This window comes from Alosa sapidissima, chromosome 5, assembly GCF_018492685.1.
Source record: "Alosa sapidissima isolate fAloSap1 chromosome 5, fAloSap1.pri, whole genome shotgun sequence".
NCBI lineage: Eukaryota > Metazoa > Chordata > Actinopteri > Clupeiformes > Clupeidae > Alosa > Alosa sapidissima.
Window position 1 is genome coordinate 2,143,104 of NC_055961.1, and position 14,413 is coordinate 2,157,516.

Consider the following 14,413-nt stretch of genomic DNA (forward strand, 5'->3'; position numbering starts at 1 on the left):
TGGTAGACAACCTATCATGAGTGTGGAGGGAGCTGGGTCTGAGATGCCAGATACCACTGTTGAGCCTTCTGGAGGTCACCGATGAAAGACGAAGACAAAAGCAAGTGAATATTTGTACCAAATTTGATAAAACATCCCTACAGGCATTTATGATATATAATTTTCTCAAGAATGCAAGGTCCTTGACCTCGACCTTTGACCACCAGATTCAAAAATTTGTTATCTGTGAGTCAAAGTGAATATTTGTATCACATATGAAATTATGTCAGGGATTTTTTTAGATTTATCCACCACAAAGGGATATACATAAGGTCACAGTGACCTTGACCTTTGACCTTTGGCTACCAAAATGTTACAAGTTATTATTTGAATCCAAGTGACTGTTTCCAGCCCTGAGATATGTTGGAGATATCACATTTGCAAATATTGGACCTACGGGTATACTGGTGTATGTCACCCAATGATGTCATTTTGAGCTACCTTAAGGAATATATTGCACTTAGGACATTAAATCTAGCTTGGATTTGATCAGTAGACATGATTGATGATAATATATCTCCATTTGTCCACCATAAATGACCTAAACATTATGTTTCAACCAATCATTGAAATAGATATACATTTGAATCTGAAGCTTTTTGAAGCATTTTTCTTTTGATTTATGAAGTCCACAGATGGCCCTTTCATGTGAAGAAAGAATTTTGAAAAAAGGAGGTTGCTTATTGGAGATATTCAGGTCTGAATATTGCTATTTTTTGGGTATTCGCCAAAAGGCATGTGACATAGTGGATACGTGCGGCCCTGGACTGACACCAGTCACACCTTACGCCTTGTAACTTCAGTTTTAAACTAACCTTGGATGGACCTTTGATGGCATGGATTCTTACTTTGCTGTGTTTAAATCTGACAGCAGGAGGTTTTGAGGTTTTTTGGCCTAAAACAAGGACGGGGGCCTAACTCCCCCTGGGTTGTTTCAAATTTTGTACTATTTTGGCTTTTTGAGTTTTTAGGTGGACCCTTCAAACTGTCCAAGTTTCATCAAAATCGGTGACGTAGCATGTGTCACCCCCGCCTGGTCCTCTCATGGACACACCCTTAAGCGGACTTAAACTGCCATATCGTGGCGAAAAGTTGTAATAAAATTCACGCAGCTCCATGAGTCAAAGAAAGCGCGAATGAAGTAGCCACTTCTAAATGGGACCCACTACATAGTAGCTTAAGGTGTGTTGATAAAGCAGCCATAATGAAATGAAGGTGTCATTAGATACTTCACACACACGTGCTTTTTCATTTCACAGACTATAACTACCAAGCTGGAATCAAAGCACATCGATTCCCCTTTCACACCCTGCACGCACTTAAAACAAAATAAACAGGCGTTTCAGTCTCACGCATGTATAGGCAAAACTGTATCAGACCGGTGTAACGTTGGTAAATCTTCCATTGCACAGAATGATTTTTGTAGCACGTGCAACAAATGACAGTCGAAAGATACAATTACAGTGCTGCTATCAATTTGCTTGGTATAACCGCATTTATAGTTTTCTACAAATGCAATCAAATTGGCCTCCATCACTCAACCAACGCTAACGGTAACATTATTGTACCTAGGTCCTTATTGATATTATAAGATTAACGTACCTGCAGTAAAAACCAAGCATGTCCGATAAACATTCTCAGATTTATTTCGGCTTCAAGAAGAAATGGGAATTACATTTCATGTGAACATCGTCCTATCCTTATTAGACGTTCTCTGCGGTAAACTACAGTCCTTGTAGGAAGCGTCCATTGTTTTTCCAACCCACTTTTAACTTCCAACAAAATTACGTCTCACTGCAACGATGCGCCATCTAGTGGACAAACGACTACTTATCGCCAATACTGGAAATGCAGCCATGATGATGATGATGATGATGAATATTTGGCTTTCTTTTAATCCTACTGAATTTATAATTATGTATCGGCCGTTCTAATACCGATAGTATGTGCGTACCTGTGTGTGTGTGCATGTGTATATGTGTGCACCGCCATCTACAGGCCAATGAGTGTACAGTCACTAAATGTACACATAACCTAAATTTTTTTTAGACCCCCCCATGGATGAAATTCTACGAAACTTGGCATACCCCCAGAGAATGCCAGGTCAATCATACACATAAAATTTGGTGCAGTTCTGAACATCTTAACTGAAGATAGGGGCATTTAAAGCAGAATGATATTGCATTTTCATTTTTACCGGGGGGGTGCAAATCACAAATGAGTGATTATGGGCCAGGTTGATGTGGGCCCTTGAGACCAACATACCATAAAAGATTCTTCATCCTCAGTGCCACGGTTCAGGTAGTTATTTAGGAAAAACTGCTTTTTTTGCGGTTCGGGGGGCCCAGCACGGGGGAAAACGAAAACGAAAAACGAAAATTTTCCTTAAAAGTCTAGTGGGGCTACAGACCCACAACATTTCATGTGCGCCAGTGTTTCGGTGTCCCGGGTATCGTTGACCAAAAATTCAGGAAGTAGATGACGGGGAAAAAAAAGAACTAACAAACTTTGACAATCATTATATGACCGCTTCGCTTCGAAGTACAGCTGGGTCAGCCTTCAGAGTGAGGGCAATATACTCAAAGGAAGCGAATTCGCCAAAGTTGACTCTAGTGCAGCTATATTTGTTTGAGAGAATGGAGGCAATTCCACCACCTCGTTTGCCTTGTCTAATTGAGTGGAAGTAATTATAATTTGGGGGACAGGTTTCAACAAGAACAGCTTCGCTGTCTGAAGTCAGCCAGGTTTCAACAAGAAACAGAAAATCCAATTTTTTTTCACTAATAAAATCATTGATTGCAAAGGTTTTGGTAGTAAGTGCACCTATATTTAGTAAACCCATGTTAGCTGAAAATGCCTCTGGCTTTTGAGGAATATGCTGAGGTATGGAAAGAATATTTGTTAGGTTTCTAGTTTTAAATTTGTCTTTTCTTTTTACTATACGTTGGGTAGAAATCAACGTTGGAATAGAACTATAAGCTATAACTATAACTATAAGTCATGCTATTGCATGAAGCAGCTTGATCTATAGTATTGTATGTTACCCTGCAGACATTCTCAGACCCATCCACATGTATAATGCCATTCAAATCAATACCTGGGGGGCGTGAATCTGTAATATTTTCTACAGAATGTCAATGCCTCAGTGTGGACGCTATGTTGTCAGAGAGTAGCCTGGCTCCATGTTGGTTTGGGTGGAGACCATCACGCTATTAATGCTATATCAGGGCCATATTAGGCCCATATTAATGTCATATTAATGCCATATCAGGGTCATATTAATGCCATATTAATGCCATATCAGGGTCATATTAATGCCATATTAATGCCATATCAGGGTCATATTAATGTTATATCAGGGTCATATCAATGCCATATCAGGGCCATATTAATGCCATATCAGGGCCATATTAATGCCACATTACTGTCATATCAGGGTCACATTAATGCTGTATTAATGCCACAACTAATGTCATATCAGGCCCAGGTGTAAGCTGTGTTGATTTGGTTAGCTTGAGCTATTCTTTCTGTCACTTGTCAGCCATATTTGGTGAGTTTAGACTTTAGAGAGAGCGGAGGTTTCATAATGGGGTGACTCAGTCCTTCTTGCCCAATGGCTGTAGGATGACGTGGTGCTACTTACATGGATAGTGAGTGTGGGCAAATATGGACGTTTTAAACGTTGTCTCCGGAAAAGTTTCCACATCACTTTATCTGCTTACAATAGAAACAGCGCAGTTCCTTGGAAACAATTAAACAATGCAGTATCTGGTTTCACAGACAAAAAAAGTGTGTGTGTGTGTGTGTAGAGTGTGTGTGTGTGTGTGTGTGTGTGTGTGTGTGTGTGTGTGTGTGTGTGTGTGTGTGTGTGTGTGTGTGTACCTGGTGGTGGTGTAGTACATTGGCCAGATTTTTGTTTTGTGTGAGATCAGAGGGTCACTGCTGCTGGGTGTGGTTGCCATGGTAACGTTAGGAGGTTGGGTCACTATGGAGTTGTTGGAGATGACTGGCTGTTCTGTTGCTGCAACTGTGGTAGTGGACATGGTGGTCGCCGTGGAGACGTTTGGGACTGCGGTGGGTTGGCTGGGTGTGACAGAGGGAGCTTGGGTGGTACTGTTCCCATGGAGACCACCAGGTGTGTCACAGGCATCCAGGTGGGTAAGAAGAGCTTTCCTCAGCTGAGACACAAACACATACACACACACACACACAAACACATACACACACACAGCCGCACACCAACAACAACAACAGTGCAATGAAAGATGTAAGTGTAAACATTTCACATGAGTCCAATGACCAGATCACACAGAGACAGACAATCGAGGAGGACTTACCCATTCAGTAACATGAGATTCTTTAGATATAGACAGATAATCTAGGAGGATTTACCCATTCAGTAACATGAGATTCAGCAGATATAGACAGATAATCTAGAAGGATTTACCCATTCAGTAACATGAGATTCTTTAGATATAGACAGATAATCTAGGAGGATTTACCCATTCTTAGATATAGACAGATAATCTAGGAGGATTTACCCATTCAGTAACATGAGATTCTTTAGATATAGACAGATAATCTAGGAGGATTTACCCATTCTTAGATATAGACAGATAATCTAGGAGGATTTACCCATTCAGTAACATGAGATTCTTTAGATATAGACAGATAATCTAGGAGGACTTACCCATTCACTAACATGAGATTCTTTAGATATAGACAGATAATCTAGGAGGATTTACCCATTCAGTAACATGAGATTCTTTAGATATAGACAGATAATCTAGGAGGATTTACCCATTCAGTAACATGAGATTCATTCCTCTCATCACGAATGACATCAACATGAAGAGCCATCCAGTAGTAGTAGTAATCTAGAGACCACACACACACACACACACAAACAAACAAACCCATGCTTTAAGGCAAGCTGTGTAAGCAATCTTGCATTGCATATATATATATATATATATATATATATATATATATATATATATGTACTCTACTAAAACCTGTATTTATCCAACTACACACTGTACATTATTAATCTCTATTGTCTACATAACTGCACAGAATACTCTACCTGCACTTGGTATTTAATGCTTCTCTGCACTTCTGGTTGGATGTCAACTGCATTTCATTGGCTCTGTACCTGTACTCTGCTAAATGACAATAAAGTTGAATCTAATCTAATTTCATTATATTTCCTGCCATGCAAAAATATAAAAAAACACAAATAAGTCATTAGTTAAGTCAGTCAATTAGGGTATTCCAAACTAATGGCAGACATAGGCATGGCATGGATGGAGATTTTTTTAAAAATGACCCTTTAAATGATGAAATGATGAGTTTTGTGAAAAGAGAAGAGAAGGGTGGAGAGGAAGCAGAAGAAGAACAGAGGCTTGGCCTTCAGGGCCCCCTGAGCTCTTGGGCCCAGTAGGCCCATTCTATCTATCTATCTATCTATCTATCTATCTATCTATCTATCTAATCCATCCCTGGACATAGACCTGTGGTACGACTCCATTTGTCTCCAAAATGTATATTTTAAAAGAAAGTACCAACTACAGTATCTTTGTTAACCTCTATATTACACAGAATGCAGAGGTTCTTTGACTTACTTACTTACTTACACCTGAAGATTTTCTAAGATTCTTACTAAGACTCATAAGTTTGAACCTACTGTAATAGCCTAATAAGACTTTGTCTTTTAATTCAGATTGTATTATGCTGGCGGCTAATCACACAATTTTAATATACCGGTAGTTTGAAAAGGACAGGATTCAGGAATAAGCTACTAAGACAGGCCCCTCTTCTGTCTGACCTCATGTTACCCCCTGCATTATAAGCGGGTTTCGGACAGAAATGATGTTTTGTGCCAACATGTACTAACACTAGGCCTACTACAGCCTTTAATTGGTGAATGGAGGTACAAATTCCCTTCTTCCCTTCCTCCGTGATTTTTATTAACTGTAGGCTGTTGAACTGTAGGCTATCATCGATTGTGCATTGTAAACGTTTTTTCCAACCTGTGTGCCGTCGCCACATTTTATTCCTACATTTCGCCTGCATGGATGCGCGATTGAGTGCGCATCTAAATAACATGTTGTAAGACGTGAAATGAATGACACAGGCTCGCACATATTCATCATTTAAAATAAAAGGGTACTACGCTTCCCTTTCGCTATCATTGTGAGAGTAGGCTATGGAACATGCTTCAAAGTTCCCTTTGAGTCTGATCGGCTCCAAACATGTATGGGATTTCCTTAGCCTGTGCTACACCTTTCCAACAAGTTTTGTGAAAATTGTACCGGTAGCTTTTGCGATATTGTTGACAGCCCTACCTCACCGCAGTAGGGTGCACTAATAGGAAGTTTTTAATAGCGCACGCCACTAACGATGGAAAACCACCAGGACAAATCACTCAGAGGTGTAGGCTACTCTGGAGCCATCACTAGGGCACTCATTTTGTGTGTTATTTACGTTTGATTACATTTCAGATGGTGGCGCTTGTTGGTTTCCTGTAGTACAGTATAGCGTTTTTTCTTTCTTTATTTTTCTATGTCAGTAGGCTATATTGGGGGGACATTTTGGTCATATCTGAATATTGTCTATGGTGACTACGGCCCTGCAGTCAGGCCTATTTCAGTGCTTTTTCCTACCTCTGTTTGATGTGCTGTCAGGATGGACTGCTGTACTCCAAGTTGCATTTCCAGTCATTGTGCTGTTCAATGTTGTGTCACCAGAAAAGGTTGTGACAGTTGTGCTGTTCAATGTTGTGTCATCAGAAAAGGTTGTGACAGTTGTGCTGTTCGGGGTCGTGTCATCAGAAAAGGTTGTGACAGTTGTGCTGTTCGGGGTCGTGTCATCAGAAAAGGTTGTGAGAGTTGTGCTGTTCAATGTTGTGTCATCAGAAAAGGTCGTGACAGTTGTGCTGTTCGGGGTCGAGTCATCAGAAAAGGTTGTGACGGTTGTGCTGTTCGGGGTCGTGTCATCAGAAATCATCATGGTGGGCGTTGCATCTGGACTTGTGTGCCTGGCGTGGGTGGTGGTTCTTGCTGCAGTGGATGAGGGGGGCGTGCTACCGGGTGGGGACGTGCTGGGGAGGGGGGAGGTTGGTGGGGGTGGGGAGGTTGGCGGGGGGGGTGGTGGGGGTCCAGGTGGAGACGTATTGGGGACCGAATGTGATGTTGATCTGGCCGTAGTGGTCGTTGCATTAGCTGGGGGAAAAAGGGAAACTTTCTGTTATAAAATAAGATCAGTGAAGATCAGGTGTAACATTCCTCCCAGATGTGTCAAACCACACAATCTCAGTCTGCTTCTTATCTTATCTGCAGTCATCACACTGCTCTCTCTCTCTCTCTCTCTCTCTCCTTTTGCAGTCATCACACTGCTCTCTCTCTCTCTCTCTCTCCTTTTGCAGTCATCACACTGCTCTCTCTCTCTCTCTCTCTACTTTTGCAGTCATCACACTGCTCTCGCTCTCTCTATCTCTCTCTCTCTCTCTCCCTCTATGGAGCTGGTCTGTGTTTTCTAGCAGTGGCTAAGAGATGAGGTTTTGCTTTTTTTCCAAACAGTTAGTTGAGTGCCTGACCATTTACAGTCCATCTTCAAGGCGAGGCTAGACGCAAGCTGACGTGGTCAGTGTTGGCCAGGTCAACTAGACGTGGTCAGGTCCAGCTCATCTGGGTCCAGTTGTCATTCCATGTGTCCTTTCCGTGTCTACACGTGTGAGCTGACAGGTCAGACACGCCCTGAGGGACACGACCTCTGAAGCTAGTCAGGGCCTCATCTGGAGTAAATCCACTTCCAGGTCACTCAGGCAGACAAAGGTCACAGATACTGTATATGCCACATGTAATCCCGACCCCGGCGTGACCCGAGCCAGGCCGCGGAACTCCCTGGACATGCCCTGCTCACGTCATGCTAGTGGAACTCCGTGGATGTGCCCTGCTCGTCACGCTAGTGGACATGCCCTGCTCACGTCACGCTAGTGGACATGCCCTGCGCAACACGACCTGTCCCTCACCATATCGCAACCTCTTGTCAACCTTATACAATCTGTTGCTGAAGACAAAAGCGCCCTCTCCAGATTGTCGTTATCAAATGCGCAGACCTCCTGCATGAGCACACACAGTATTGCTGCTCATTGGAAAACTGAGTTGTCTGTAAAACTAAAAATTACCATGTTTTCATTAAATGCGGATGAGGCAACAAATGGAAATATGAACAATATCTAGAATGTTCTGATTCGTTACTTTGATGAGGAAATGGGAAGTCTTGCAAACTTGATTTTATAGATTTTACTTGGTGTTGAATTGCATATTAACAAGAAAAAAATCTCCTCTTTAAACACTTTTGGCCTGAAGTAATTAAATAAGAGTGTAAGTTGAAGCCTTTCTACAATAGTAGCAAAGAACAGCAATGGCTAATCAGCAATGGTCAGGGATGGTACTAAAATATATTTTTGTTCATCAGGAAAACTCAATCTCAATCAAGAACACTCTCAATTCGCCTTATTCACATGGCGGCCATTGGCGGCTAAAACAAGGCTACAGGATACACAAACCATAGGATTGTTATGTTCTATGCATTCACCTGTAGGTGGCATTAATTATATAAGTGTACCCTGTAGCTTCTTTTTGGTTTAAACAATGGCTGCCATGTGAATAAGGCGAATACTAGCAAAAGGGGTGCTATCTCTATAGGTAGATATGAACAACGTATGACTTATGGCCTGAAAAAAGTTCAGTCAAACGATTTTTTTTCACTTTAATACCTGCACACACTGCTGTTGCTACATGGAAAAACTCGGCAACAACAAACAACAACAACCAACAACAAACAATATCAGTCATTTTGTCTACTTCTTCCTCCCTCACTCTCTCTCTTCTCTTGTTCCTCTGTTTCTCTCTCTCTTCTCTTGTTCCTCTGTTTCTCTCTCTCTTATCTTGTTCCTCTGTTTCTCGCTCTCTTATCTTGTTCCTCTGTTTCTCTCTCTCTTCTCTTGTTCCTCTGTTTCTCTCTCTCTTCTCTTGTTCCTCTGTTTCTCGCTCTCTTCTCTTGTTCCTCTGTTTCTCGCTCTCTTATCTTGTTCCTCTGTTTCTCTCTCTCTTCTCTTTTTACAGATCTGACTTCTGCTTCTCTTTTTCTGTCTGTGACGACCAGCAAGCAGCTTAACATTTGATCAGGATTTGCTTCATCTTGACTCTCTGTTTGTCTATCTAATTGGGTCCAGCAGAGACTCAATTTATGTTCCGCTCTGGGAGACAGAGGTGCCTAGAGAGGTGACCTAGAGAGTCAATGGAGACAGAGGTGCCTAGAGAGTCAATGGGAGACAGAGGTGCCTAGAGAGTCAATGGGAGACAGAGGTGCCTAGAGAGTCAATGGGAGACAGAGGTGCCGGTGACCTAGAGAGTCAATGGAAACCAAAGAAAAGTTCAAGGCCCCCTCAACCCTCTATCATCAGGGTCATCATGCTAATCCTTTGCCTCTGATATAGTACCTTGCCTCTCATATAATACCTTTTCTAAAACTGATAGTTCTGGTCCTTCATTGTGATTGGCTAAATCGCGTTCGATGCCGTTCTAAAAGCGTAACCTAGGGCCTCTCGGGGCTTATTGCTTAAACCTTGCCTCTGATATAGTACCTTGCCAGTGAATATGATGCTGTGTGTTATGACTAGGTAGTGAATATGATGTATGTTATGACTAGGTAGTGTAAGATGCAAATTAAGTTCCCTTTCTGGGAGAATAAAGCCGTTGAGAAAAGCTGTTATTTATTGATGCGCCACCCACCCACCACCTACATAGCCATAACCATAAAGCTCCATCTTCCTGCTGGGTGACTTCAGGAACATGCCCCTGTTTTCCACGCTGCCCACAAGGATGAAAGAGGTCTGTGTGGCATGTGTGCATCCGGATAGGTCAGGGTGGACTGGCTGTTAAAACCAGGTTTCACAGTATGTAAACAAGCACACAGGAAAAGATGACCCAGGCGTACACCCAAAGGAACCAACTTTCAGATGGCTACAAAGGTGCCCAAAGCAGAGCCGGTTTCAAATCCAAACACACACAATGCTTTACTTTCACTTGCTCTTCACCTTCCAACTGTAATCTCTAGTTTTCTTTTGTCTCTAATGTGCTTATTTGTAAAGCACTTTGGAATGACCAGGGTGTATAAAATGTGAAATGAAATCTTGTGTGACTTGCCTTGCCTGCATGGCCTTACCTGTGTGTATGAAAAGCATTATACTGTATCGTGTGTGCGTGTGTGTGTGTGCGTGTGTGTGCGTGTGCGCGTGTGCGTGTGTGGTACGACTTGCCTGCCTGGCCTGGGCATGAGAACAGAAGCAACAGACAGCTCAGCAGGAGACACACGTCCATCTTCCGAGACCAGCCTTGTCCAGCAGCCCTGATACAGTGGCTGACCCCCCTCCTGCCAGAGGAGAGGAGAGGACAGAGATCAGAACAGAACCATATAGAACATCTGCACATCAACAGATCAGAACAGAACCATATAGAACATCTGCACATCAACAGAGATCAGAACAGAACCATATAGAACATCTGCACATCAACAGAGATCTTCGTTTGGCCTTACAATGAACACATATCAGACAGATACTGTACGCATTTGGCTGGACACGAAACAGTCTCAGACGAATGCCCATAATCCCATTGGCCTGCTTCTGTCCAACATTTACTGCCATTGATGCTCTCTTTCCCCACTCTACCCAGTCTACTGGTGAATAATGCTGCAAAGAACATGCTGGAATATGTTTCAATATAACTTGGTCTTTTGTTCATTTTTCGTTTGTCTTGGAACATGGCCATGGTCCTGGGTTGCCTAAAGTGGAAATGCTGTGGGAGTGTCTGTTGGAGCTGTGGGCAGGAGCTGTGTGTGCGCGTGTGTGTGTGTGTGTGTGTGTGTGTGTGTGGGAGTGTCTGTTTGGAGCTGTGGGCAGGAGCTGTGTGTGTGCATGTGTGTGTGTGTGTGGGAGTGTCTGTTTGGAGATGTGTGTGCGTGTGTGTCAGTGTTAATTTCGTCAGACGAGACGAGAGGAAATATGTTCATCAACTACCTTTTTTTTTCATGACTAAGACGAGACGATGACGAGACGGCAGTAATGTCCTGAAACACTGACTAAGACTATCTTAAGATGCATTATTGTTGACGAAAAAAGACGAGACTAAAATGTTTTGCATGAAATAAAAACTAAGATAAAATCTCCCTTCATGTTCGTCTACAAAATGAGAAGACAGAATATCTAGCTGTTATGTTTTCAAAATATTCCGAATGAGTTTATAAGCAACAGCTTTCCTGGAGGCTAGTCGTGCTGCTGCTGCAACCCTGTGGCTGCAACACGAAACTACATGGAACAAGAACACTGGAGATTTCTGCCAGAGTTAGCAAGCTAACTACCTAAGCTTTATGCCACAATGCTACATACCCAGAAGTTGAAGCTTCTCTCATACAAATTAACATCCCCCAGAATGTCCATACGAAAATGTTCAGCATGTAATGTCAACTATTCATCTAGTTAGACTGATGATGCAAAGTTTGCTAGCAAGTAAGCTAATATGGAAAGTTCGCTAGCAAGTTAGCTATGGCTAAGATGGAGAGTCTGTTTGGGGAATGTGTTGTGTTTGGGCGCATATCGCCATCTAGCGAGGCGGAGTAAAACATTAATAGTTTGTTCTACAACAGTGTTTCTCAAACTCTTTCAGTTTCAGGACCACTTAAATAACCCTAGCTAAAAAAAACTATACTATACTATACTTCAACAGTGGCCTATAATTAGTCTACACAATAGGCCTATTCACTGAACCACCTTGCTTATTGTCTTTGCACTTTACTTATTGTGTCAGAGGATTCATACTGTATGATTTAAATTGGCATATCTTACATAGACAGTGTTGCAGAACTGTTTGGATTTACATACAAGTTATATTGCAAACAACTCATCTATATTATATTTTACCACGTCTGCTCGCGGACCACTTGGGATAGCTTGCAGACCACCAATGATCCCCGGACCACACTTTGAGAAACACTGGTCTACGAATATGACAGTGGTCCAGTCAAATCTTTTACTGTCTATGGTCAAATCCCAGCCGAGCTATAACTGTAGCTCGACTTACCTGTGCATGTAAACATACTGACTGACAAAAAATCAGAATGAGTAATTATAACAGACGAGTAGCCCTGTGGACACACAATGTTGTTGGACAATTGAGATGTGTGAAACACTATTTGACTCAAATGGTAATCAGAAATAATTTGTTATAAAAAAATACTAAAATGTGTTGACTAAAACTGACTAAGACTAAGATACCTTTAGTTTTCTTTTCACTAAAACTAGACTAAAATGACAAGACTTTTAGTCGACTAAAACTTGACTAACAAAAATGATATTTGAATGACTAAATATGACAAAGACTAAAAAGGACATTTCGTCACAAGACTAAGACTAAATTAAAAATAGGTGATACAATTAACACTAGTGTGTGTGTGCATGTGTGTGTGTGTGGGAGTGTCTGTTTGGAGCTGTGTGTGTGTGGGAGTGTCTGTTTGGAGCTGTGTGTGCATGTGTGTGTGTGTGGGAGTGTCTGTTTGGAGCTGTGTGTGCGTGTGTGTGTGTGTGTGGGAGTGTCTGTTTGGAGCTGTGGGCAGGAGGGCCACTGTGAGTGCAGAGCTGCAGGTGAAATTCAGGAGAACAGGGAGTGTGATGCGGGCAGGTGGAGGTGGGGCTTAGCATTTTTTTTATGCCCCCAACATTGTCTTCAAGGCAGCGTTGCCTGGAAGGCACTAGGGTTAGTCATGGGTTAAGGTTAGGGTTAGGGTTGGGGTTAGGATTAGGCATGGGTTAAGGTTAGGGTTAGGGTTGGGGTTAGGATTAGGCATGGGTTAAGGTTAGGGTTGGGGTTAGGTTTAGAGTTAGGCATGGGTTTAAGTTAGGGTTAGGGTTAGGCATGGGTTAAGGTTGGGGTTAGGTTTAGAGTTAGGCATGGGTTAAGGTTAGGGTTAGGTGCCTTTAAGTCAGCGGTGGCAGCGCTGTCTGGAAGACGACGTTGGGGGCATAAAACACCATCGAGCATTGCTTAGCATCAAAGATGGGAAGTAACAAAGTACAAATACGTAATAAGTTTTCAGGTATCTGTACTTTACTTGAGTAATTACTTTTTACATTTCCACAGAGTGTGTCTGCGCTTGTCTGCTTGTGTTTGTGTTTGTGTTTAGTGCTAAAGGACTAAAACAGGAATGTGTGAAAACAACACAAAATGGAAACTACGACTAAAACAAACTATTGTAGTGAAGTCTAGTGTAGTGATAATCGACTAGTGTAGTGATAATCTAGATAGATAGATGGATACTTTATTGATCCCCAAGGGGAAATTCAAGATCTCTGACACTGAATTACATGGAACACACCCAGAACAACGTCTCGGTTCCCAAACATTAGAAAAGCCTGGACCCTGGGAAAGCAGGTGCCTGACTATGGGCTTAAGTCAACCAAACACACACACACACACACACATGCATCTACACACACACACACACACACACGCATGTACACACATACTCCTACTCATACACACACACATAGGCTTTTATCTTGATGGGGAACCAATAGAAAAACAAATATGTGATAGCATAACCTCACAGACACACCTAGAAGTTCATGTGAATGAATAATGTCCCTGGCATGTTTTAATAGCCCTGTATGGATAATGCATATTCACATATAAAACTGTGAATGCACAGCAAGCAACACGCAACACAACAGAAATAACTGTATGTTTGCACTACCCCTGTGTCAACATATCCCTCTGGACGCAAGGTCTAGCACATTCATGCTGTGTTTGTGGCGGTCTCTTGGGTAAGACTCTATTGTCCGGCCGCTCGTCACAGATAAGTCATTCAGATTGCTATTGTATGTGTGGTCAAGATTTACCCTGTCATGTAGACAGGCTGAACCATACTAAATCACACATGTGCAGAAGATCACCTCTGCGTGGATTTGGCCTTTTCATTTTATTCAACGTCAAGTAACCACACCGTTCTACATGACGTGTGAGCGATCTGTGTAATTTGGGAGGCTACACCATATAGACCATACCATTGGACTAAACCATTTTTTATCATGATGGTCATGGCCATGGGATTTGGCAGATGCATTTGTCCAAAGCAACTTAGAAATAAATACAATGCAATAGCTAAAAATGTTGGTAAGACTACATTAAGGAGAATAGCAATAATAAACCATAATGTCAATACATATTAATTTGATGTTTTGTATTGTATTTAAATACTGCTTATATAATTGATGTGATAGTTTAACTGCAATAATGCATGAATAACTATTTCA

The 14,413-nt window shown here is 42.0% G+C and overlaps 1 protein-coding gene across 1 annotated transcript in view; it reads right to left on the reverse strand.

The window, feature by feature from the left end:
* LOC121708955 (adhesion G-protein coupled receptor G2) overlaps positions 1–14,413 on the reverse strand; it is a 49,950-nt gene that overhangs the window by 33,992 nt on the left and 1,545 nt on the right. Inside the window, exons 2-5 of the mRNA XM_042091938.1 lie at positions 10,367–10,479; positions 6,705–7,262; positions 4,840–4,916; positions 3,922–4,217 (exon numbers count right to left, since the gene is read on the reverse strand). Of these exons, the coding sequence (XP_041947872.1) occupies positions 3,922–4,217; positions 4,840–4,916; positions 6,705–7,262; positions 10,367–10,479 (1,044 nt within the window). The remainder of the gene's footprint in view (positions 1–3,921; positions 4,218–4,839; positions 4,917–6,704; positions 7,263–10,366; positions 10,480–14,413) is intronic.